The sequence below is a fragment of the Nuphar pumila genome, chromosome 17, assembly GCF_984573655.1.
Source record: "Nuphar pumila chromosome 17, dmNupPumi1.hap1.1, whole genome shotgun sequence".
Classification (NCBI taxonomy): domain Eukaryota; kingdom Viridiplantae; phylum Streptophyta; class Magnoliopsida; order Nymphaeales; family Nymphaeaceae; genus Nuphar; species Nuphar pumila.
This window is the reverse complement of record NC_143265.1, coordinates 3,893,502-3,920,688: the sequence shown is the minus strand read 5'-3', so window position 1 is coordinate 3,920,688 and position 27,187 is coordinate 3,893,502. Positions and strand designations below refer to the sequence as shown.

The following is a 27,187-nucleotide window of genomic DNA, read 5'->3' as shown; positions in this document are numbered from 1 at the left end:
AATCAGACCTGGCAAAATAATATTTTTTATCATTTTTACACAAAAATTGCAGATCTTAATTGGAACTCGGATCCGGCCTGGATCTGGTATAAAATTTCATAAACTATACCAGGGTCCATGTATTAATCGGACCTTCAGGTCCAGGTCCGAGTCTTAATCGGGTTTTCTTATTTGTCACCATACCTAGACCCTATAGGGTTTGGCCTGAGTCAGGTCCGGGTAAACCAGGCTCGTTAGGATGGAGCAGCTAGTGTGCATCACCTTGTGTTGGGTTGCAAGTTCAAATCCCAATAGTATTGTTGTATAAATGGTAGGGGTCTGCCTAAGCCCAGCTTGCCTTTCAAATAAAAGAAAAGTTGCTTCTTAGAGCACAACATGGTGGTCAAATTGGAACCAACGAAACTACAATTTCTCTAAGGGTTTGTTTGGTAAGTGGTAATTAATAAGAAATGACACCTATTAGAGAGAAATGGAGCGGCTGACATGGACTGCCTTCCATCTTATTTTGAGAAGGTGGAAGTGGTAGTTTGTGAAACTAGTGAGCAAGTTCAAGTTTGTCGATTCTTTTTCTTTTCTTTCTCTATTTCAAACTCCTTTATGTAGGAAATTTCACTTGCAAAAGTGCATATTTTGTGGGCTGAAGCGTGCACTGTTATGCTATGAATTGACTAAGAAGGTCCACACTTCTCAACCCTCTTACACTACAGTAAGTCTCTTTAATTTAGATAATTTAATTGCTAATGAATTCTGTATATTTCATATACTCATTCACTGTATTTATGATCATATAAGAGAGTTCAAGTTTGGGACACATCCCTAGAAGAAATACCTTCAACCCTATGAAACATATTTCTTTGCAATTTATGCATATAATTGTATCTTAATGTGTATTATTATCTTGTAACTTAGTTTGATTAGTTTTATACTTTAATTGTTATATGCTTGAACAGTTGCAACCATTAGGAGAGAGTGACTGTTGTGATGGCCTCCCAGCAGTTATCTTATGGTCACTTGACCTTACATCTCCCACTTAGTCATAAGGGATATCATATGTTTCTATGCTTGTTCTCAACCGGAACCTTGCATACACACTTTCTGAGTGATATTTTATTCACTCTCCACTTAGACATACCTGAGTCTCATCTGACTCACATGTCTAGTGAAAACATCTTCAGTGACTGCCTTGGTTAGTGGATTTGCTACCATGTCACTTAAAGGAATATAGTCTACAGCTTTTTCATTTTTCATAAGTATATCATGAATATATTGATATTTAACTTCAATATGCTTACTTTTAGAGCTATCAACTCATGTTTGTATCAATCTTATAACAACTTTATTGTCACAATAAAGTTGAAGTAGATCTTTTTTAATATCCAATTTCAACTGATCATTTAGGTAGTGATTTATCCATACGCCAAAAGTGACTGCCATATTACAGGCAATATACTCATTTTTTTATGTATGTTATGTCACACACCCTTATTTCTTGCATGACCATGCAATTGGCTCACCTCCTAGTATAAATACATAGCCAGAGGTGGACTTTGTTTCATCTCTATCACCAGTAAAGTCAACATCTTAATAACCTATAAGCTTTAGACTATCTGACTGATAGCATAGCTTCAGTTCCTTAGTTCTTTTTAGATATCGAACAATTATTTTCACTACTTTCCAATGAGAGCTAAGGATTACTTTGATATCTACTCAATAGACTTATAGTAAAACATAAATCAAGTCTAGTGCAAAGCATTACATACATTAGGCTTCCAATTGCCTAAGCATAGAGAATATTCAACTTTTATTGTTCATTTTTTTGGGTAATCATACTTAGTTTTAAACCTTTTACTACAGGAGTATCCTTTTCCTTGGTACTTTCCATTCTAAATTTCTTTAGAGTGACACTTTTCATTATAAATTTTTTTAGAATGTGGTCAAGATATTTTTCTTCACTTAGACATAGTAATCTCAATTTTCTATTTCTTTGTATTTTAATTCTAAGGATATATGAAGCTTCACTCATATCCTTCATTTTAAATCCAGAACTTAACCATGATTTGGTCATATTTATCATGTCTATGTCATTTTCTGTAATTAATGTATCATCAACATAAAGAGATAACACAATAAACTTACTCCCACTATTCTTGGCATATATATAATGGTCAAGACTATTTACCTCATAACCCAACTTGGTTATAGCATTCTGAAAAGTCAAATGTGATTGTCTTGGTTCATACAAGGATTTATTCAACTTGTATATATCCTCTTGACCTTCAATTTCAAGATCTTTTGGTTGTTGAATGAAAATAATTTCATTTAGTTTAACATTTAAGGTCATTTTCACCTCCATTTGATATAGGTCAAGATCAAAATAAGCTACCAAAGCCAAAATAATACAAATAGATGTTAGTTTGGCCACAGAAGAATAAGTTTCTTCATAATCAATTCCTTCTTATTGATAATAGCCTTTTGCTACTAATCTTGCCATGAATTTATCAATAGTCTCATCCACCTTGAGTTTTTTTCTGAGAACCCACTTACTACCGATTGCTCTATATTCATTAGGCAGTGTGGTTAGTTCACAAACTTTATTCTTTTCTATAAAGTCCAACTCATCTTTCTTTACTTCCTTTCATAGTTCAATTTCAGTAGAAGCAACTATATTCTCAAAACTCAAGTTGTCAAGAGTTTCATCCAAGTCTATGGAATAACATAATTCTTCACTCAAGAATGTATAATAATTATTTAAATAAGATGGAGGGGTTCTTGTTCTTTTCTGTCTAATTGTTGATTGTGAAGTTTGCTCATTATTCATAATTGGATCGTTATGTTCTAACTCTTAAGTAGGTACCCTAGAATCATTTATGATATCCATAAGGACACCATTATCTTCAGGATCAAAATTATTTTATTTGGTTTTCAAGAATTCTACCTCTCTACTCTCTATAAACCCTTTCTCAGGATTTTATAGACGATATCCCTTTGATTTCTTTGGGTATCCCATGAAGATGTATTTGATAGTCTTTCTGTCTAACTTGTCCCTTATCTGACTAGGAATCAACACATGAGTAGATGACATCGACTTACACAAATGACTCAAGTTTGGCTTTCTGTTAGTCCATAACTCATGAGGTGTAAGCTCTACAGCCTTAAAAGAAACTTTATTTAGAATATACATGACAATGCATATTGCTTCTTTTCAGAATTTCTTGAGAAGATTTGCATGTGTCAACATAGATCTTATCATATCCACTAGGGTTCTATTTCTTCTTTCTGTTACAACATTTTGTTGTGGTGTATAAGGCATAGTTGTATGAAGAGTTATGTTATTATCATTGCAAAAGGTCTTAAACTTATCAGAATTATATTCACCTCCTCTATCAGATCTAATAACTTAGATTTTTTTCCTAATAATCATTCAACTTCATGTTTATATGCCTTAAAATTTTTTAGAACTTCAAATTTCTTAAAAATTAGGTAAATGTATACATACCTTGAGTAGTCATCTATGAATGTGATGAAATATTATTATTTTTAATGTGTTTCTACTGTTAAGGGTCAACATATATTTGTGTATACTAAAACTAGTAAGCCACATGCCCTACTAACCTTAGGAAATGGTTGTCTAGTTATTTTACTTGATATGCATGGTTCATATATTTCAAATTCTATATTTTTAAAAGAAGGTAATAATCTCATGTGAATTATTCTTTTCATTTTATTGACATTTACATGTCCTAACTTTAAGTGCCATAAATATTCATCAACATTAAATGAATAATCAATATCACCAGAAACATTTATTGCATTATTTATAGAAGAAGTTACATTTAAACGAAAGAGTCCTATGGTCAGTAGTATAATAACCCCTGAGCTTCACTTTTTCATCTTTTTCAATAGTGACCTTGTCACCCCGTTAATGGATTTTGAAGCCTTTTTTAGCAAGTCCCCTACTGCTAAAAGATTTATTTTTTATAGAAGGTACATAAAGTACATTTGTCAATAAAAGACTAGTCTCTTCTATTTGGAGCATATAAGTCCCTATCCTGACCACATCACTTTAGGTGTTATTTTTCATATACACCTTGTGATCTCTAGGCTTCAGCTCTTTCATCTGCATAAGTTCTTTCTTTGACTTAGACACATGTTGTGCTGCCCCTGAATCAATCCACCATCCTAGAAGATCAGCATCTATGATCAATGATTCAGACACAGTGCAGACTATTTCACGCTCTCCAATTACTTGTTTTCCTAGATTCTCTTTTTTGCTTTTGTTTGGGCAATTTTTCTTAAAATGCCAACATTTTCATAAGAAAAACATGCTTCCTTGGTTGCGGTCTTGGAGGTTTTAGTTTACACTGGACGCTTCTTGTTGATTTTTTTCTTCTTAAATTTCTTAAAGAATGTTCTTTTAGGCTTGAACATATGAGAGGTTGCTGGGAAGGATTCTTGAACTTATGTTTTCTTTGACATGTGCCCGTACTCAAGAGCCAATTGCAGAGGGAGCTCAGTTAGAGAGAGATTTTTCTTATTCAATTTCATGGCAATTGATACCATCTTCCAAGTTGGAGGAAGGCTATTTAGTATGGTGGATATTTGTATTCGCTCAAGAATATTATTTTTAGCTATGGCTAAGTCCTTAGCAATTACGAACATACGATTCACATCATCGACTACATTGTCAGAATCTTTCATCCTACATTAGTTGTATTGTTTCAGAAGAAGTTGAATGTGGGGTTCTGAAGTCATATCATACTTTTTTTTACTGCTTTCATCATTTTCTTTGTGGTGTCAAAGCCTTCAAATACTTGGATGAGGTCATCTTGCATGAACATTAGAAGAGTTGTCCGAGCAAGTTGATCGTCATCGATAAACTTATTATAAACTTTCTTCTCTTCTTTATTAGATTTATCAATTACTGAAGCTTTCACATTATTCAATACATGCAGGGTTTTGTCATGTGTTAATAAATACTCCATCTTCCTCCTTCACATTCCAAAATTTGTTCCTTTGAGTTTTTCAATTTTGGATAACTCAGGCATGATTATTCAGTTTACCATTATACTAATTATAAACAAATATTATGATTAATAAAACTATTTCAACTAATATTTGTGAATGTAACTAGTTTTAATCATTCTAAACTAGTTTAGCATGCAACAAGATACTTAAATGTGCAAGAAATACACAAAAATATTAAATTTTTAAGCATTATTAACAAAAATAAGTACTAGGTGGTTTTTAAAAACTTAGGACCACCTTTCTGCAATTTTAGAAAATAAAATAAGTGGTTTTGTGTAAACAAGAAAAAATCATAGAAACCTGCTTCTACAACTTTATGAGTTAAATAGAAAGTTTTGACCCTTTTGTGTAATTTCAAAAAAGATCAAAGGCCTTGTTCTGCAAAGATTCAATAAAGCAGAGCACTTTTTGAAATTTTTTTAGTTTATCAGAAAAAAAAGAATCACTTTTCTACAATTTCAAAAGAACAGAAGACTCTCTAAGCAAAAAACAAAAAAGACACCTCAATTTGAAACTTTCTGAGTTAAAAAAAAATCAACACTCTTTCTATAAAAAAATAGAAAGTCCATTTCTGCAAAAACTGATAAGCAGAGACTTATTTAAGAAAAAATCAGTAAGTCTCTTTCTGAAAATTTCAGAAAACAAACCCTTTGTGCAGAATTTTCAGGAGGGTCCTTAATGGAATTAACAAAAACTGTGTGGACTTAAACATATTTTTTTTTAAAGAAAGGAAAAAATAGAAGAAGAGAGTTCTCGACCCTTTTCTTCTAATCCCTAACCTCTTCCCCCTTTGAGTTTCAGAGAACAGTCGCCATTGTTTGCGATTTTCTAGCAACAACTCGTCGGAGAGGACGAGTCACCTGCACGGCGACGGAGCAACCCCGTGCCACTGAGTGACCCTAGCCTTCGATGTTGTGGATTTTTTGGCGATGACCCGACGGAGTGGAAAAGCCCACTAATCTGGTTAGGACGTGTTCGATCTCAGTGTCGGCCAGCCGTTTCTGAGCAAAAAAAAATTGAACCGCCTACAACTCATTCAAATTTCTGGCGTGAAGAGCATTATTCGGCTGAAACCCCTTTTCCCAAAGGTAATCCATTTTTTTTGTTTTAATGACCCAGCCCCCGCCCTATAGAGAAATTAAGATAACAAAAAATATGCAGAAGCGATATAGGATCTAACAAAGGCACAATCAAATCACAACACAAGGGTTTACGTGGTTCAGTCAACACGACCTACATCCACGGGGCACGGAGAGAATAATCCACTATAATGAAAGTAGAGAGTACAATGTAGAGAGTACAACGTCCAATAGCTTGCCCAAAGCTAAAGATAATAACAACAAAGAAATCACAGGAAGAAATGAATACAAGATTACCTCTCGGGTGCACAACCCGAGTCAAAGCCCACACCACAACCAACACCTCTCTCTGAGGATCAATGCGTGGTGACGAACCTTCTTCCTTCATTTTCTTCTTTCTACTCTCTCTCTCTTACTTCTTCTCTCTCTGCACACTGCACACAGCCACTCTTCCCTTCTCCTTCCAGCACACAGCCTCTGCACCCCTATTTATAGATGGCATAGAGTCTTCTAGATATGAACCTTCTAGAAGTGAGCCTTCTAGACTCATTTCAGAAACCGAAGGGGTTTTAACCCTTCAACTTTCTGCATTAATGGGAGTTAGGTGGCTATTTCACTTCCCCACATCATTAATGAGGGGATAGGGCTGACCCTTCAACTTCTCCTGCATTAATGAGAAGTGGGTGGCTATTCCACTTCCCCACACCATTAATTAGGAATAGGGCTGGACCCAACAATCTCCCCCTCCAGCCCAAGGGGATACTCCAATTCAACTAATCAACTGAAGTTCATGCCGGCCAATTGCCGACATGTATTTTGTTTCTCCATCGGTAAGGCCTTTGTCAGCATATCTGCACCATTATCATTTGTGGAGATCTTTGCAAGATGAAGCAAATTTTTCTCAAACACATCTCGGATCCAATGGTACCTGATATCTATATGCTTTGACTTTGAGTGAAAACTCAGATTCTTGGCGAGATGAATGGCACTTTGACTGTCGCAGTACACCAAGTACTTGTCTTACTCAAAACCCAACTCCATCAAGAATCTTTTCATCCACAACATCTTTTTGCAAGCTTCTGTAAGAGCAATGTACTCTGCCTCAGTAGTAGACAAAGCAATACACCTTTGCAATTTTGACTGCCATGACACAACTCCCCCTGCAAAAGTGAGTACAAAACCAGATGTGGACTTCCTCGTATCAATATCTCCAGCCATATCTGCATCTGTGTAACCTGTCAAGACAGGTGATCCACCACCAAAGTTTAAACAAACTTTGGAGCTCCCTTTGAGATATCTAAAGATCTACTTTACTACTGCCCAATGCTCTTTTCCTGGATTTGCAAGGAATCTACTAGCAACACCTACTGCATATGCGATGTCTAGTCTCGTACATACCATCGCGTACATCAAGCTTCTGACTGCTGAAGCATAAGGAACTTTCTTCATTTTCTCCTTCTCCTCGTCACTTGATGGACTCTACTTCGAGTTCAGCTTAAAGTGACATGCAAAAGGAGAACCAACTGGTTTTGCATTGTTCATACTGAACCTGTCCAACACCTTTTTGATGTATTTCTCCTATGATAACCATATCTTCTTGGTTTTTCTATCACAAGAGATCTGCATGCCCAATATTTCCTTTGCTGGCCCCATGTCCTTCATTGCAAAGGTCTTACTCAGTTCCTTCTTAAGCCTGTCAATTATAGACATATCTTTTCCAAGGATAAGCATATCATCAACATATAACAAGAGAATAATAAAATCCTCACCGAACCATTTTATGTAGACACAATGATCTGTAGCCGATCTATTGTATCCATTTTCAGCCATAAATGAATCAAATTTCTTGTACCACTGTCTTGGAGCTTGCTTCAGCTCATACAAGCTCTTTTTCAACCTGCATACAAGATTTTCTTTACCTTTGACTTTAAAGCCTTCTGGTTGCTCCATGTATATCTTCTTTTCCAAATCACCATAGAGGAAAGCAGTCTTCACATCTAGCTGCTCAATCTTTAAGTCCAGGCTAGCAGCAATACCTAGAGCAACACGGATAGAAGACATTTTAACAACAGGAGAGAAAATCTTTTCAAAGTCAATACCTTGCTTTTGACCAAAGCCTTTCACAACCAATCTAGCTTTGTACTTTGGTTGAGAACATTGTTCTTGAGTCTTCAACCTGAAAACCCACTTGTTTTTCAAGGCTTTTCTGCCTTCTAGTAGTTCCACCAAATCATAAGTGTGGTTCTTCTACAATGCATCCATCTCATCGTGCATAGTTATTAGCCATTGCTCTTTCTGCTCACACTCTTGTGCTTCCTGGTAACTCTCTGGTTCACCTACATCAGTAAGCATCACATACTCATGTGGAGAATACCTTCTGAAATGTTGTGACTCTCTGGAAGATCTTCTCAGTTGGGGTTCTGGAAGAGGTTATTCTCTAACTTCTTCCTGCTCAACATGGCCTGCAGGTAAATCAGCATCCGCCTCTGCATCATCTTCTTGCATTGTTCTTTCTTCAACTTGTGCCACTGGAGGAGTAACTGGATCTAAGTGGATAGATCCACCTGCAGAAGTCTGAATTGACACCTCTTTCTTGATATCTTCAAGTGTCTGGTCTTCAAAGAATACCATGTCTTTGGATCTGAATACCTTCTGCTTCTTTGGATCCCATAGCCTGTAGCCGAATTCGGCATCACCATATCTCAGAAAAATGTATTGCCTCATCTTATCATCAAGCTTGGACCTCTCCTCCTTGGGGATATGTGCAAATGCCCTGCATCCAAATACCCTCAGGTGCTTGTAAGACACATCCTTTCCTGACCATACCCTATCTGCAACATCATTTGCTAAGGCATGAGCAGGAGACAAGTTGATCACATCAACTGTTGTCCTTAAGGCCTCGCTCCAGAATTTCTTTGGCAGCTTAGACTGTGCAAACATACAGCTGATTCTTTGTGCAATTGTATGATTCATCTTTTTTGCAATTGCATTGTGTTGTGGGGTACCTGGAACTGTCAACTCATGGCAAATTCCATGAGTTTTAAAATATTCATGGAATGGACTTGTGTACTTGCCACCATTATCTGACCTAATGCATTTCAGTTGTTTTCCTGTTTCTCTCTCAACCATAGCATGGAATTGCTTGAATATATCAAGAACTTGATCCTTGGTTTTCAGAGGGTATGCCCAAACCTTCCTGGAGAAGTCATCTATAAAAGTAACAAAATAAAGTACACCACTGAAAGTTTTCACATCAGTAAAACCATTAACAGTTTTTATTCTCAGAGGACCACAAACATCAGTATAAATTCACTCTAGAATGTGAGATTTTCTATGAAAGGCATTTCTAACAAAGGATACTCTATGTTGCTTACCAGCTAAGCAATGAACACACGGGTTTAGACGTGTACCTTTTAACTCTGGGAGTTGCTCCCTCTTAGCAAGAATCTGCAAGCCCTTCTCACTCATGTGGCCTAATTGACTGTACCACAAATCAATAGAAGAGTCCTCAATTGTATTCAACTGTCCCTTGCATACCTTGCCTTGCATCTTGTAAAGAGTACAACATCTCTTTCCTCTGGCCTGAACCAATGACCCGCTGTTGAGTTTCCACTGTCCTTGGCTAAAAACACTGCTTTTGCCCTCTTCATCAAGCTTTTCTACTGAAAGCAAATTCAACCTCAAGTCTGGAACATGTCTGACATCCTTGAGCACCAACATGTACCCAAGACTGATCTGGAGATGAATATCTCCAATACCTACAATTTCTGATGTTTATGTGTTTCCCATTCGGACAACACCAAAATTATCGGTCTTGTATGTACTGAAATAATCTCTCCGTGGTGTGGCATGGTACGAGGCTCCTGTGTCTATGACCCAATCTGTATCCTGACATACACAGATACATGGATCATTAGTAGTAGACAAAATCACAAACTCACCATCAACTGTGGTTGTGGTATCTTCTTTGGTTTCTGATGATTCTGTCTCTTTTTCTTTTTTTTGATTTTTCTTTGGCTCTTTGCACTGATTCTGGAAGTGCCCTTTTTTTCCACAATTGTATCAAGTGATGTCCTTCATTGACCTAGACTTGCTCCTATATCTGCGGTTATTTTTCCTATCCTTTGACCGACCCCTGCCTTTGGATGAACTCACCATCAATCCTTCACCAGAATCCTCATTCGGTGATGGTTTTCTCCTAATTTTATTAGAAATGAGTGTACCTGTGACCTCTTCCATATCTAATGTTTCTTTTCCATAAATTATGGTTGTCACAAGATGCTCATAAGATGGTGACAATGAGGTTAGTAACAACAAAGTTTTATCATCATCTTCAAGTTTAACATCCAGACTAAACAGACCAGCAATAATTTTATTAAACACACTAAGATGGTCAAGAATGGGAGTACCTTCCTTCATACGAAGACTATAAAGTTGTTTCTTGAGGTGTAACTTGTTGGACAAGCTCTTGGTCATATAAAGGCTCTTTAGTCGCAAACACAATCCCGTTGATGTCCTCTCTTCCATCACGTTACGCATGACTTCATCTGATAGACACAACTCAATTACACCAGCAGTCCTAAAGTCAAGATCATCCCATTCATCATCGGTCATGCTTTCTGGCTTATTCGCCTTCCCGACAATAGCCTTGTGCAACCCTTGTTGTGCAAGTAGAGTTTTCACCCTTCTTTGCCATAAGGAAAAGTTTCCTTTGCCATCAAATCTCTCTACCTCAAACTTAGAGCTAATTGACTTAGAAGACATGATTTTCTACGAACCTGATCTGATACCACTTGTAGAGAAATTAAATAACAAAAAATATGTGGAAGCAATATAGAATCTAACAAAGGCACAATCAAATCACAACACAAGGGTTTACGTGGTTCGGTCAACATGACCTACATCCACGGGACACAGAGAGAATAATCCACTATAATGAAAGTAGAGAGTACAATGTAGAGAGTACAACGTCCAATAGCTTGCCCAAAGCTAAAGATAATAACAACAAAGAAATCACAGGAAGAAATGAATACAAGATTACCTCTCGGGTGCACAACCCGAGTCAAAGCCCATACCACAACCAACACCTCTCTCTGAGGATCAATGCGTGGTGACGAACTTTCTTCCTTCCTTTTCTTCTTTCTACTCTCTCTCTCTTACTTCTTCTCTCTCTGCACACTGCACACAGCCACTCTTCCCTTCTCCTTTCAGCACACAGTCTCTGCACCCCTATTTATAGATGGCATAGAGTCTTTTAGATATGAACCTTCTAGAAGTGAGCCTTCTAGACTCATTCCAGAAACCGAAGGGGTTTTAACCCTTCAACTTCCTGCATTAATGGGAGTTAGGTGGTTATTCTACTTCCCCACATCATTAATGAGGGGATAGGTCTAACCCTTCAACTTCTCCTGCATTAATGAGAAGTGGGTGGCTATTCCACTTCTTCACACCATTAATTAGGAATAGGGCTGGACCCAACACGCCCTCCATGCGATCTCCGGCGGGAGAGCTTTGGGTGGATGCTTCTTCGACCCAACCGAAAATGAAGAGAAAAAAAAGTGTGAAGAGGGCAACAACTGAACCCTCTTCCTCTCCTTTTTTTTTCTTCAAAAGGGGGCTTCCTCTTTTTCTTTTGGTTTTCTATTTTTTTTTTTTTGGGAGGGGGGGAGGGGTCTGCACGTCGATGACTGCCTCTCTTTCCCTTCTCCCTTTAGAAATGAGGTTTCTCCTCTTTTGGGGTAATCAATCACCACTATTCAATTAGTAATATATGGCATATTTTACCTTCCTTTGCAACCAGTGATGACTATGGAGACACCTAGTTTTTTATGACACCCAGTTTTTTGGTAATACCTACAAAATTTTGGTGATGCTCATAAAATCTTCGTTATATATTTTTTTATTTCTCACACCCTCTCTATGTTATTTTCAAGAGAGGATTTTATCTTGTTGGGAGCACTTTGACAGAAAACCCTCAATATCGAACTTCGACACAACCTTTTCAAAAATTGGGTAAGTTCCTTAGGAACTTCTCTTGATTAACTTACAAACATGATTGTCACTCACTGGTTGTTTTGAGGAAACAAAAAGATTTACTAACATTTTTTTGCAAAAATCCTTTCAATTTCTAATTTTTGAGAATGTCTAATTTTGTTCCTTTGCCAAGCACGCACACCAGAGATTGTTCGGAGCACAAACAAGGATGATGAACCTATGCTCTGATACCAATGTGGGAACCTACAACTTCAAAAGCACATATTTTGCGGGCAGAAGCGTGTGTTGTTACTCTTGAAATCGCCAGAGACAGTCCAAACTTTTCAACCCTCTTACACTGCAGTAATTCTCTCAAACTTAGAGAATTTCATTGCTAAAGAATTTTATGTATTTCACGTACTCAAGCACTGCATTTATAATCTTGTAAGGGGTTCAAGATTGGCATACATCATTGAAAGAAATCTCTTCAGCCAAAGAGACACATCTCTTTGCAATTCATGCATACAACTATATCTTAATGTATATCATTTATCTAGTAACTTAGTTTGATTAATTTTGTACTTTAATTGTTATATGCTTCAAGAGTTGCAACCATTGAGAGAGAATGACGGTTGGCTGACTTCCCAACAATCATCTTATAACCACACGTACTTACATGGTCTCCTTTAAAGAGAGGATATTTGTCAGATCCTTCTCTATAAGGGACTTCAGTTGAAATGAAAAACTCACAGGTGAGAGAGTAGAAGCTTGAGAAAGTAGAAGATGAGAAAGTTGATGTTGTGATTGTTTGGTCACACCTTGTGACCAACTTCCCAAGATTCAAGGCAAAGCAGAAAAAAAAAGACAACCACCACTGACAATCTAATTTATAACTTGTATTTTTTCATGTTTCACTAACCTTGAGAATGTATTGTGATGGTAATTTACAATCACATGACCCAAGAATTACAAAGCATTTCCAACATGCCTTAAAAATTATATAATATCTTATTATATGTCAAACAAGATAGATTCATCAATTCTTTTCACATCCATTTCTAGCAATCTCCCTCTAGCTCATTTCCATTAAATTAAACCAGTAACTATCTCCCAAACTAAGCCCTAACCTGAAACACCTGAAACGCAGGACTCACCTTGCATTCAGAGAGATTGTTTCCTTATTCATTGTTGTCAGTGTCATTGCAAATCAGCCTGATTGGACCGATCTGTATTGTATAGGCGGAGAATCGATACGAGACTGAGCTGATTCGGCTTATTTTTACATAAATTTTAAAAATGGTTTAAACAGTTCTAATTTATTTTAATATTTTTTCTTACAAAGTCCCATCTACTGAAAAAAAATTGGCCGATTCAGAGGTGCAATACGATTCTGATAACATTGTCTCTATTTACACGCACAAACATAGTGCCAGCACAAAGAAAGGTGATACGGAGACGCCTTTGGTTATATTTGCGATTAGATTCCCGCTCAGCTTTCTTATCTGAAGGCCGATCCTATCAGCGTTTACAACCACAAACCTCACCCCTTAATCTCACCGAGCGTTTACAACCACAAACCCCACCTCTCTTTACTGTAGCTCAATACAAATGGGACCCATCACACCCAGCGTTTGACTCGTGATCAGAGATTAAGCTCTCTCTCTCTCTCTGAGGTGTCTTCTGCTTGGTTTTCAAGTGTAGATTGAAGATCCAACAGAGGTAGCGCATCCAGTTCTTCTCTTTTCTAGATTTGATGGTTTTTTCTTGCTCGAGTTGTAATGAATTTCTTCATAGACATAAGATTGTATAACATGTTTCAAATCTGTGCCGAAAATTTTTCAGCTATTGGTTGTATTTTCATGAGGTTTCATTTGTTCATAGTTTGTTTTTGTTGTAATTCTTAGACATGTTGGATTATGTTTGTTGTTTGAATTAAGAGATTGATTTTGCCTTTGTTTGTTTTTTCCATGGTAGGTGCTGTAGATCCATGTGGGTGATGATGCCTTTGATGAAAGATGTGGTTATAAGATCTAGATCTGCATTTTTTTATGAATTTATGATATTGGGTTGTGAGATTTAGGTGTTTTTTGGGTTTCTTGATGCTTAGAATTGGGTGTATGGTGGTCAAAGCCTTTTGAGAAGTAGGGATTTGGTTTTCTCATGGATTTTTGGAGTAGGATACTTGGATTAGTATCTGGGATGGAATTGTCCTCTTTACATCATCTCTTGGGTGTTTGGGTACTTGGTTGATGTAAATTATGTTGATTTATGGGAGATTATGGTGAAGAGAGAATTATCTGAAGGCAAAGAGATCAATTGGTTGGGTTTTTCCTTGCAACGGCCAGCATAGACAGTGACTTATGTCTCCATGCTTGGGTGCGGTTTCTCCTGGTTACAAATCAAAAAAACAAAAAAGGTTGGGTTTTTACATTTTTTAGTAATTTTGTTCAAGAAATAGGTTATGGTGTCTTAGTTGTGTGCGCGGCCTTCCCATGTGCAGCAGTCTGGACTCCTTTCTAGTCTTGTCTACCATTGTAGATATTTGAACCGGAGCAACGCGGAGGTCTGACTGTTGAAGGAAACAGTAGCAACAAAAACCACTACTGCCGCATTCCTTAATTTTCAGACCTCAGCTTTGCTTCTGTTCAAGAAAGGTTTGCATATCACAAGAAGGTAGACTAGACATGTGAAAGACACATGGGGGAGTAGTAACATTCATTCAAACTCCAGTGTAGAACTGTGGCCTAATTCTCAAAATCCAATAGAAGGGGAAAAACCAACAACTTGAAACCTTAGAAATAGGGATGCAAACATATCAGATCCAGATCAGCTAAATACATAAGAAAGTTGGATAGGAACAACCAAAAATCATAAAAGTGGCATACTGTATCCAGTGTCTTCGTCTCCCCACTCAGAAACACCTAATCCTGCTCCAGCTGTTTCTGTTAGTATCATCAAGTAGTGAAGAAGGAAGCTCACAATGACTGCCATGACTGATATTTTCCTGAACATAAAGTTGGAAACCACTGTGTACATTGTCAAATGCTTTTAGATCTACACTTTTGGAATAAATGCTTTTATTTGTTGTATTTTGTATATTCATCATCGGATTGTGTATTAATGTTGTTTAGCTCTGTTTGAGAGCCTTGCATTGAGATGGGAACATTATCTTCATGTGTCGCCAACATTATGGTGTTGAGGATAGAGTTGACAAGAACATCCTCTTTTGAATGGTGTTGAAATGTGGTGTTGGGTCTGCTCTTTGGCCATCTCCAGTTTTCAGAATGAGATTCCAAGTTTGAAGGATAAAACAGATTGACCTGGATCCAGTTAGTGGTGCAAGAGAATTATGACAGAGTCAGATATGGATCCTAAATATATGTGGTAATTAGGGATGGCAATGGATCGGGGTGGGGGCGGGGGACAAGGTCTCCACCCCCGCCCCGTCTCAAAATCCAAACCTCCATCTCTGCATGGGAATGAATTTTAACCTCCACCCCCGCCTCCATCCCCATTTCATGTCCTCTATCCCCGATCCAAACAGGGGCGGGCCCCTGTTCTCCCTCTGTCTATTGTCATCCCTTAAAAGGATTGGAATGGGGCAGACCGGGGCAAGGTGGAGACCGGGATGGGGCGGGGGAAAGCGTAAGTCCATCCCCGCAAGGATGGATTTTAACCTTCATCCCCGCCTCCATCCCCATTTCATGCCCTTCATCCCCGGTCCAAACGGGACGAGGCGGAGCCCCGCTTTCCCCGGTCGACTGCGATCCCTAGTGGTAATATTGGATCAAGTAAAAAATCCAAATGAATTGGATTTTGGTTTTGAACCGATTTATATTCAACTTAAAATATTGTTTCTGATCCAAAGATGATCCATGTAATCAATGCACGTCAGGATCTTATTTTAAAGATCTGAAAACAGAAATAACATGTCGAATTGGAATTCAATATCCAATTATACCCGATCCCTTGGATCAAATACAACTTCATGGTTTGACCACCTAACTACCTGAGAGTATATCCTGCTTTATTTTTGCTGCAAGAGACATGCACCTTTAGGTTTCAGATTCGCAATGTCCCCAGCTAGTTGATGTTTACAAATTGCTTACGGGCTCCCCTTGTCTGGTAGGAGTAGGGGTGCCATCGGGTGGACCCAAGTAGAACCAGACTTGGATCAGATTTTTGGGTCTGGTATCGGGCCCAGACCCAGGTTTATCGGTTCTACTATAAGAAAAACCATACTCGGACCTGATAAGAACTATATGAACCAGATGCAGACCATACCCGATAAAATAATATTTTATATCATTTTTACACGAAAATTTATGGGTCTTAATCGGAACTTGAGTCGGGCCCGGGTCTGCTATAAAATTTCACAAACTATACCCAGGTCCATGTATTAATTGGACCTTCGGGTTGGGCCTGGATCTTAATCAGGTTTTCTTATTTGTCACCATATTCGGACACTATAGAGTTTGGTCCGGGTAAACCAGGCCCGTTGACACCCCTAGATAGGAGCAGCTAGTGCACATCACCTGGTGTTGGGTTGCAAGTTCAAATCCCAATGGTATCGTTGTATAACTGGAAGGGGTCTGCCTAACCCCAGCTTGCCTTTCAAAAAAAAAGTTGCTTCTCAAAGCTCACCATGATGATCAACTTAGCACCGTAGTGACAAAAGTTAAAAAACGACAAAATATCATTTAAAAAAAAACTTGCGAGAATTCGAAAATATTTCATAAATCTCGTATTTGGCAATTTCTTGGCAATAAAAAAATAAATTAAAATTACAAAAAATAATTTTTATAAGAAAATATTAATAACAATTATTTAAAAATAAAAAACAGTTTTTTCACAATAAATAGCTGTTTAAAACATAAATATCACATTTAAATTGAGGTATTTATGTTTTTCATAAATCTCGCTATATTTTTCAATTCTCGCGAGAATTGCCGTTTTAAACTTTTAGGCAATTTCTTGTGATATTATCGCAAGATTTTCATAAATTTTGCTATATTTGTCACTATGCTTAGCACCGAAGAAACTACAATTTCCCTGAGGGTTTGTTTGGTAAGTGGTAATTGATAATAAATGATACCTGTTAGAGAGAAATGGAGCGGCTGACATGGACTGCCATCTATCCTTTTTTGTGAAGGTGGAAGTGGTAGTTCGTGAGACTAGTGAGCTAGTTCAAGTCTGCCGATTCTTCTTCTTTCTCTATTTTGGTCTCTTTTAAAGAGAGGATATTTGCCAAATCCTTCTCCATAAAATGAGAAACTCTCAGTTGTTTTGGTCACAGGTGAGAGAGTAGAAGCTTGAGAAAGTAGAAGATGAGAAAGTTGATGTTGTGATTGTTGGTCAGAAAAAAAAAACAATCACAACTGACAATCAAATTCATAACTTGTATTTTTTCATGTTTCACTAACCATGAGAATGTATTGTGATGGTAATTTATAATCACATGACCCAAGAATTACAAAGCATTTCCAACATGCCTTAAAATTATATAAAATCTTGTTATTTACCAACTCTCATTTCACTTTATTTGTTATGTATCTTCCTCTCATTCTATGTCAACAAAACACATGTCTCCAAAGAAGATAGAGAATCAAGGAAAGTCATATATGATATGTCAAACAAGATATAGATTCCTCAATTCTTTTCACATCCATTTCTACCAATTTCCCTCTAGCTCATTTCCATCAAATTAGATCAGTTACCATCTCCCAAACTAAGCCCTATCCTGGAACTCTGGACTCACCTTGCATTCAGAGATTGTTTCCTTATCCATTGTTGTCAGTGTCATTGCAAATCAGCCTGAATGGACCGATTTGTAATGTATCGGTGGAAAATCGATACGAAACTGAGCTGATTCCGCTTATTTTTTACATAAATTTTAAAAATAGTTTTAATTTACATAGATCAATACAAATGGAACCCATCACACCCAGTGTTTGACAGTATCCGCTCATATTTTTTATTTTTGTGCTGTTTCTGCTTTCACGGGAGTTGTGACCAACCATACATCTCAAGATGGACGGTTCATCATAGGGCTTCTGTCACAGCTACAATGCATAAAATATGAATAATTTGTGGAAAATATAGAGAATATAGACCCTTGCTACAATCACTATATTGATCACATGTAAGCATCTATTTTTTTTTTTTTGTATTTACACGGAGAAACCGCCCCGCTGACTGTCTGCCGTAGTTACTGTAACTGTCCTGGCAGCGAAAAACTCCGTGAGCTTACCCCTTGCCCACAGGGGTAGCATCCAGTGTTGTGAGAGGCGTACGCCTCAGTACTTGAAGTGTACGCCTCATAGGCGAGGCGCACGCTCAAGGTACTAAGGCGCACACTCAGTACCTCAAGCGTTCTGGAATTGCTTTGAATACATAATTATCTAAAATAATTTCAAATATAACACTGTTTGGATTGCCCTCACTATGATTTCAGCTAAATGTTTGATGCAAGTTTCAATAGCATTATAACTTACTTAAATTTTCATATACCTGTATATAAGTAAGAGATGTGCGCAAAAGTGCATTGCTGAAAAAATATAGTTTCATGATAGTTCTATTGCATGTATGTATTTGATATGTCCAAGAAAAAATATTTATATGCATCACTAAGATTTTTTTTTTGTTTAGGCCGTTTTTGATGGAAACAAATTCAAGGTTATAATTTAAAAAATTGGGAGCTATTTATTTTTCAAGTCCTTCAAAAACCTTATATTTACTAAATCAACCATCAAACAAACTCATATATGTATATAACAAACTCATATATGTATATTTATATTAAAAAACCATTTACCAGTGCTATTTTATTAATATTATATATTTTATTATTTTGATCATGAAGTTTACGCTTCAACGCCTCAAGGCTTACGCCTTGCTTCATAACATGCTCAACGCCTCGCTTCGCCTCATCGCATTTAACAACCTTGGTAGCATCTATTCTTTCCCTTCTTTTATGTGATTTAGTGACAACATCATGCCATATGCAAAATGACATTTACAATGGGAGGAAATCAGATGCAGGGTGACAACGGGCCGGATCTAAGGCCGGGTACTCAACCCACATATTCTAGGTTTTTAGATTTAAATACCAAGACCCGCTTGAGAGATGGACGTGTATGAGGTATTAGTTAGGGATGCAGATTATCGGATCCGGTATTGAGCTTTTGCATTTTTTGTCTGTTTCGGATCTGACTCCGATCTGAATCTCCATGTATTTAGTTGTTCCCAATCTGCCATTTGCATCCCTAGTAATAACTTTGAGAGTTTTTAAAATACATTTGATCGGATATGGGCCCTATCATATTTGACCCGACAACTATAAAACTCAAATTTGAATCTGATTCTCGGGAAAATCTCGTGCTAAATTAAAAAAAGAAATTATTATATAAAAAAATCCACAAATATTAACTTACATGAGAACAAGAATAAAAATATATAAAACTTTAAAGAAAATATAAAATTAGATAAATATCAAAAGCATTTTATTGCATGTTCAACTTTCACATAAAAAACCTTATCCAAGAAATTAAATTCCTATATTTTAATAAAAATAACGAAAAAAAAAAAGACAAATTTTCTTGACCGAAAAAAATCCGCAGTTTAATGCAAAAATTTCCACGTGTCCCCTCCTATTTTCGGAATATTCCCTTATAATACCAACCAAGGCTGGCAGAAACTCCTCTCCAATTCCCCACATTTTTTATTTAAAAAAATAAAAAGAGAGAGAGAGAGGAAAGCGAGGGGGAGAGAGAGGAGGGGAGGGGGCTCACGGCGTTGCCTTCCGTCACCTTCCGTTCGGAATATTCCGACGGTTTGGGTGGCGCGAAGGAGCGAACCGTTAGCCTAGACGGAATATTCCTCCTCCGTCATCTCTTCCCTCCTTCCCTCCACCGTCTCCGTCAACTTTTCCGTCTCTCTTCCTTGCATCCCCTGAAAGCGAGACCACAGATCCTCGTCGCAGAAGGGAGCCACTTGATCGGGTCCGCCCTCTGGCGATGGCTGCCAAGGCGTTCCACGTTTCCGACGTCCCGAACCTCGACCAGATGCCGGAAAATGCCAGGGTCTCCATCTCCTCCGGCTTGTTTCTCAAAGGTGACATGCCGAAGGATCTCCTACTTCTCGTCCTCTGACTTTGTTTCATCCGCGTCTTCGTGTCGTGTAGTCTAAGGATTCCGGTGACGGAAAGATGAATTTCCGGCTGGTAGCGAAGGGATTCACGGAAAAATCTTCTCCTAGTTCCCCTTTTTGTGTTTTCGGAATCCGTCTTGCTCGTGCCGGAAAAGTGAAGTTCCGGCCGGGTTCTGGAAGGTGAACGACGGAAAACTCGGAAAGTCTGGTATCTCTTCTCTGGTTTCGTTCTGTTTCATTGGTCAAGTTGTTCTGTATGAGAGTGTTGTTCGGTTCCGATTTCGGAAAGCCGTTCTTCGTGCATTTTCTTGAAGGTGATCGCCGGAAATTTTGATTTCCTATTGTTCTAGTTGCGATGTTTGTTTTCACGACAGATTCCGTTTCTGGAAAACCGATTGTCCGTCCGATTTTTTAAAACTGAACGGCGAAAAATCGACGTCTCTATCCTCTTCTCGTTTCTCTCCTTGTTGCTCATCTTGTTTTGCTAATGGAGGACGGCGCCGGAAAACGCATTCTCCGGCTGTTTTCTGGAACGTGGACGACGAAGAGTTCCACGTCCTGCTTCTTTTTCTTCTTCGTTCTCTACCGTGTCGCCGGATTCTGCGACGGAGGACCGGCTTATCTTTAACGTGAAGCAAACTGAGAATCTGCTCCCGCCTTCGCGTCGTCTTTATCGTTTGCTTCTTTTTTCTGTTTTTTTTTTCTTTTCTTGTTTCCTGGAGGAGAGTGCCGGAGTACTGACTTCTCCGGCGATGAGCAGGGCCGGAAGTGGTGAGAGCGGCATTCAAGCCGCCGAAGTTCACGGTGATCGGCCACCGAGGGAGCGGCATGAACGTCTCGCCGGACGGGAGGATGAAGGCGATCAAGGAGAACTCGATCCTCTCCTTCAACAATGCCGGAAAACTCGGCGTCGACTTCGTCGAGTTCGACGTTCAGGTAGCCCGCCGGAATTCCATCGTTTTTCTTTGTCGGTAATATTTTCCCGTTACCGGCGTTCTATTAGTCAATGTGATTTTCCTTTAGTTTCCCTATAATATCTTGTGTTAGCGTTCGTTTAATCTTTAATTTGCTTACAATCTCTTGCATGAGCATATGATTAAATGGTGATTTTCCTTTGGTTGATCATTATCCGAAAGCGTTTTCTCGTCACCGCGTCGACTAAGGTTTGAACTTCGTTTTTTCATTTCTTTCTCCCTCCCTCGCCCGCATTTCTGGTCTCCCCGATTTACTCGGCGACTTGCCCGATGTAGAGAGAGAAAGAGAGATTATTTTTTAATGACAGAAATGCCCTGAAAACTAGGTTGGGGTGGAGGGGTAGATTCTAAGTTGAGTTTCACTCATCCCTTGTCTTCGTACACATTTGAAATCTGATTGATGCAAGTTGCTTTGATCAAATCTGATTCCACACCATGATCGATTTAATAAGAATCAACTTTTGGAATCGTATTCTTTTACCAAAAAATATGAATTTTTTAAATCACAAAATTTGGTGCTTTGTAACACTTGATTTTTTAAGTCACCAAAAAACTTTGCATACAAGTGGGATTCCGGCAATTTAAATGTTGTTCTTCCCTAAATGAATGATTTTAATCACATCTATGGAAGCCCAATTAATCAAAACAACTTGCATCAATGAAATTGAGAGGTATGAAGATAGGAGTGACTTTGGGGTTGAGTGAAACGGAGAGATTTTTTTGAAATAACGAAAATGTCTTGAAAACGAGGTGGGTTGGTGGGGAAGATTCATTATTGTTGCACGTATCCTGGTTTCCACTAGAATGGAATGTGATTGTTATTCACTCATTCATTCTAAACAGTCACCGAGTGCTTATGAAATCCTTATAATTTCCTTTCTTGAGAAAATGATTTCCAAAGGGTGTAACTATTATGGGTTCGTTTGTTTCATTCCCATGTAAAAGAAAGGTTTTCCATGAGAATCGGCATCAATTTCTAGAAAAATCATACCAGCTCAACAGGAGAGTGATCATCAATACAAACCATATAGAAACAAGTTACCTTCATCAAAATATTCGGTTAAATAAACAATAAACACGGTTTGTGAATGAATGAATCAATCAACAATAGAGTAATCATCAATGTGGAACATGCAGAAACAAATTCTCATAATCCACTACTTGTTTTTTCGGTGCATCCTTATGTTATATCCAATTCAATGAACACCAGTCACGGTCTGTTGGTGAATCAATCACTTAAAGACTAGAGTTATTACCGATACGGAACATAAAGAAACAATTTCTCATAATCCACAACCGTCAATGGCTTCAATCACTCAAAAGCTATGGAAAAACTCTACCAGCACGTAAATTCAATTCATTTAATCATCATATACTAACCTATATACCTACCCACAATACATTTCATGTCGGAAAACAAAAAAAATAGAAACAGGAATCATCCAAAAAAAAATAGTTGCTTGTTTGCTGTCCAAGAAGTTGTCATTCCAGTGCTTAAGTGAGATAGAATGGGAGGTCACCCATACTCTCTCACTAATTTTTTTATAGTTCAACCTTTTTTTGGGAATTCATCTAAAAGAGAATGCCCAACAAAGAGCCCTTACACTAGCAGGCCAACGATATTATGATTATAGTTTCACAACGAGGAAAGAAGACAAGATACTAATCTCAGACTTCATCGAGTATCAAAGATATAGTTTAGACCAAGTCGTAGGATGAAGGCTCTCACCATCTCTGATTCTCTTCCCGAGGGATTGTAGAACAGTCCAAGGGGATCGATCAGCAATTCAACATTTTTTCTTTCTCTTTTTTGCTTCTTTTTCTAGTTCTTTTTATTGAAAAAAATGTAAAGCCAGACGAAAAACCATTTATTTTTTAACGACATTCAACTGCAGCAGCTCTCTTCTCCCTGAGCTCCTCCAACTTCTTGAACCACTCCGACTTACTCTTCGTAAAAGAAGAAGAAAAAGAACGCCAAGCTTGAACAAGAAACCTTGCTTCAACCAAAAACCCCTACCAGCAAACCAAAAAAAACATCATCAGATTGGCTCCTATTTCATGTTTTTTCACTTATATTGTGAAATATAACTTGGAAAAAACAGAGAGATTGCCTTTCCACAATATTGCTTGAGCCCATCCTATTTAAAATGATGGGATCCGTATTACTTCCGCAAGGGGTAAAAGGGAGAAATAGAGATAAGAGGCAAACCAGGGTTGGGGTTGGCGGGAAGGACTCCACCCTTTTAAGAAACATGGGAAGTTAGTTTTGTTGGACTCCAACGTACCAAAGTTTTGGTGTAAAAAATTGAGCTCCATGAAACTTTCCTATGACATGATTTTGATGTTTATTTCATTCATGATTTAAGAGGTTTACATTAGGATTGTCAGCTCGCACTTTCCCATAAAAGTTGCACGAAACATACAGGCCTATGTGTTATTTTACGATTTTACACTTTAAAAACGTCATGAGAAGCTCAGTTTTTGCTTTCCCCGACATACAATCGAACCCATTTACCTTAGAAATGTACCTTTCATGTATGATAAGTTGTAGTTCTTTTAATTTACGTTTTTACTATAAAAACTTACACGATGAGTGTGTTTCAACACAAAGACCTCAAAATGCATTTAATGTAAGGGATCATTAATTTATTATTTTTTCACTTTCAACTTGAAGTCACTTTCTCATAAGGCTGAAAAACAAGCTGAACTACTCCTTGCTCGGCTCATGTTGAGCTTGTAAAGAGTTTGTTGAAACTCTTAAAATAGACTTGTCAAGGCCACCAACGGGTCTCCGCTTCTGGTAGGAGCAGCTAGTGCACGTCACCTCGTGTTGGGACGTTGCAAATTTAAATCCCACTGGTATCGTTGTATAACTGGTAGGGATCTGCCTAACCCCGGTCCCCAGCTTACCTTTCAAAAAAAAGACTTGCAAGGCGAGCGTGAAGTCGTGAACAATAGGCCTTCAGGCCAGCGTGGCGGGTATAAACTTGTTAACTAATATCAATTATATTTTAGATATATTTTACCTAATATAACACAGCATAAAACAAATCTTCAAAGTATTTGGTTTGTAAGCAATAGGGTAGAAATAAATCTTAGGACGCGGTAGTTGTCAATTCTCGGGTGACCTCCCCTAACCACTGCATGTTTTTCAAGGTATGTCTTTAATATCTTCTACCGCCTTCAACCCAAACAGCCTGCAATGGAAATGGTAATTGGTAAGCCGTGCTCCCAAGCAGGTGCATGCGAACTGCCAAAACCACGCATTTGTGGATTTCACAATTATATCCAGGTCTTGGTCTTTCTCGTGAAGATTTTTGTTTCTGAATGTCTCTATCGACGTTAAGTTGTGGCATCTAATTGGTGGTGGTTTCGGTTAGGGTCTCGTTTTACAATTTGGTAATTGGTTATTTCCTTTCTTTCGGGTTTATCTTTGCTTGTGATGACCAAACACGTTCTCTCTTCTTGATGCTCTTTCTTCCTGTTCTATAATTGTGGTGTTTTTTTTTCTTTTTTTATTCCATGGTGATGGAAACTGCTTCGTTGTAGGTCACGAGAGACGGCTGCCCTGTAATTTTCCACGACAACTTCATACTCACCGAAGAAGACGTCTCTCTCTCTCTCTCAAATTCAATGTTGATCTTCTTTCGTCTCTCTCTCTCTCTCTCTCAAATTCTTTCTACGTGCAGGGAAAGGTATCGGAGTGGCGAATTACAGAGCTAACGCTTGCAGAGTTCCTTTGTTACGGTCCACAAAGAGAACCCGGAAATGTAGGTCTCTCTCTCTCTCTCTTTGTTGTGGTTGTATTTTGAATTTCTCCGATTATGTTGGGGGATGGAAAATTAGGTGTGCAAGTTGCTATTAAGAAAATCAGAGGAGGGACAAGTCTTCAGTTGGACGGTGGAAGAAGACGACCCTCTCTGCACGTTACAAGAAGCGTTCGAGAAGGTAGATAGATCAATGGGGTTCAACATCGAACTTAAATTTGATGACGATTTGACTTACTCAGAAGAAGAGCTTGTCAATACTCTTCAAAGCATTCTAAGGGTACTTTCAGATGACACACCCACCATGCTATTTTGTGTTTCAATCTTTTTGTTTTGGGATTTATTAAATGAGCTGAACTTCCTCTCATTATTGTTGTTGTAGGTTGTTCATGAATATTCTCAAGATAGACCAATAATCTTCTCAAGTTTTCAACCAGATGCAGCCCAGCTAGTAAGGAAATTGCAAAGTGCTCACCCTGTGAGTATTCCTCCGTTAAACTTTTTCATTTTCTTGCTGTTTTTCATTGTCTAGTTTTTTGTGAGGACAAGAGGAGAGGGTGTGAATATGTTTTCACTCTCTTTCGTGCTAAAAGTTGCCCCATTAGGTTATGTGGATTCTTTGGATAGATCAGATCCCATACTTCTCGGGGAAGTTTCTGTAATATAGAGTTTAAACCATTTTCTGGGCAGAATTGTTGACTTAATTCACATCCTAAAGTAACCTGCGGTAACGGTACCTTGATTAGTCTTTTTGGCTCCTCAAGTATTCAAAATCGTGGATACCATTTGGTGTCTTATCTTTTGACCAAACCAGGTGTTGCAATTCTTTGACATCTCTCTAAGAAGTTGTAAACCCATGGGCATGATTGGAAATTTTTAGAGAAGATCTTCAGAAGCAAAAATATTAAACTCTCATTTTATTTTTATGACACTTTTCATGTTTTTTCCTATTTTCTCCTGAGTTATTTTGCTAATTTACCTGTTTGTTTTATTTTGTATGGTTAATGGAATCTTCTGATGATAATGGTTTCACAATTTTCAATCAAGAAACTTCTATTCTAATTTTAAATTATCAGTTAATTTCATTATAGTTCTCTCTAATTTCAGTGGGTTAATGTTTCCACTTTCAACATGGTTGAAAATGATATGTACATCAGCATTTTGTACTATTTCTATATTATCATAAGTGTTGATGTGAAGTGGGTCTGAAATGCTTTATCAGGTTTTTTTTCTCTCAAATGGAGGATCTGAAATTTATAAGGACGTCCGAAGAAACTCGTTAGAGGAAGCCATCAAATTATGCATTGTTGGAGGATTGCAAGGGATTGTATCTGAAGTTAAATCTATTTTTCGAAATCCTGCTGTCATTCCTAGAATGAAAGAAGCTAATCTTGGGCTTCTCACATATGGCCAATTAAAGTAAGTAGCTCTTAATTGTATTTCTATCAAATACCTTTATGTTGTTATCTGCTTTGACGAATGCACAAGGTAAATCACGATCAACTCTAATCGCTGTAATTTGAATTTGAAATCAGAATAACTTTTATTTGTTCTGAACTTCTAGCGGATCATAACTTTTCTTACTATGAGTTTTGAAGCAATCTCAGTCATATATTGATGTGCAGTTTCTCTTTTTAAGTATTCATCCTATCATAGGCAAAGTTGTATGTGCCTGATTTGTATTTGAGCTAGTTGAATCAAGTGGAATTATGTTGTTGTTTGTGTTTGTCACTAGTATGGATGAACTTATATTATGGTGGTTTCATGGTCGAATACAGCAACATGTCAGAAGCTGTTTACATGCAGCACCTGATGGGAGTGGATGGAGTAATTGTTGATTATGTGAGAGACATCATGGAAGCAGTTTCAGATTTTGGAAAACCTACAGCTATTGATTCAAAGTTTTTGCTTGGTGGGAAAGATGAAACACAGGAGAATGTCACCAGTCAGCCCAAGTTTTCACAAAGGAGCTTGTCATTTTTACTAAAACTAATACCAAAATTGATACAATGATGTAACTGATACCAAAATCGATACAATGATATAACTAAGATATGATATGCATTTGTACACCTCTAATGTGACATTGGAAAAGGGCTACTTCTATTTCTAAGTTGTGAATACACAAATATTCAAATTTTGAGATTTGTAAATAGTACATGCTCTCTTTGTATAATTCGATGATTGATAACTTACTATCTGCATAATGTTTTCAAGTCTA

The 27,187-nt window shown here is 37.7% G+C and overlaps 1 protein-coding gene and 1 long non-coding RNA gene across 2 annotated transcripts; both read left to right on the top strand.

Moving 5' to 3' along the window:
* The first annotated feature begins 13,702 nt into the window (after positions 1–13,702).
* LOC149811390 (uncharacterized) lies at positions 13,703–15,251 on the top strand. The gene is made up of 2 exons (XR_016428518.1): positions 13,703–13,796; positions 14,052–15,251. It is a non-coding gene; the product is annotated as an uncharacterized LOC149811390 (long non-coding RNA).
* A 4,841-nt stretch (positions 15,252–20,092) lies between these two features.
* LOC149811389 (glycerophosphodiester phosphodiesterase GDPD1, chloroplastic-like) lies at positions 20,093–26,979 on the top strand. The gene is made up of 8 exons (XM_089993871.1): positions 20,093–20,189; positions 20,986–21,161; positions 24,749–24,808; positions 24,889–24,969; positions 25,046–25,246; positions 25,349–25,444; positions 26,189–26,385; positions 26,745–26,979. Exons 1-8 carry the CDS (start codon positions 20,093–20,095, stop codon positions 26,977–26,979), a joined length of 1,143 nt encoding a protein of 380 aa, XP_089849997.1.
* Positions 26,980–27,187: the final 208 nt, after the last annotated feature.

Excerpts from the sequence above, each read along its gene's own strand:
- LOC149811389 (XM_089993871.1), top strand. The coding sequence starts at position 20,093 with ATGGCTGCCAAGGCGTTCCACGTTTCCGACGTCCCGAACCTCGACCAG. Across the intron at positions 24,970-25,045 it reads CACAAAGAGAACCCGGAAAT|GTGTGCAAGTTGCTATTAAG; the intron begins GTAGGTCTCTCT and ends ATGGAAAATTAG. Across the intron at positions 25,445-26,188 it reads AATTGCAAAGTGCTCACCCT|GTTTTTTTTCTCTCAAATGG; the intron begins GTGAGTATTCCT and ends ATGCTTTATCAG.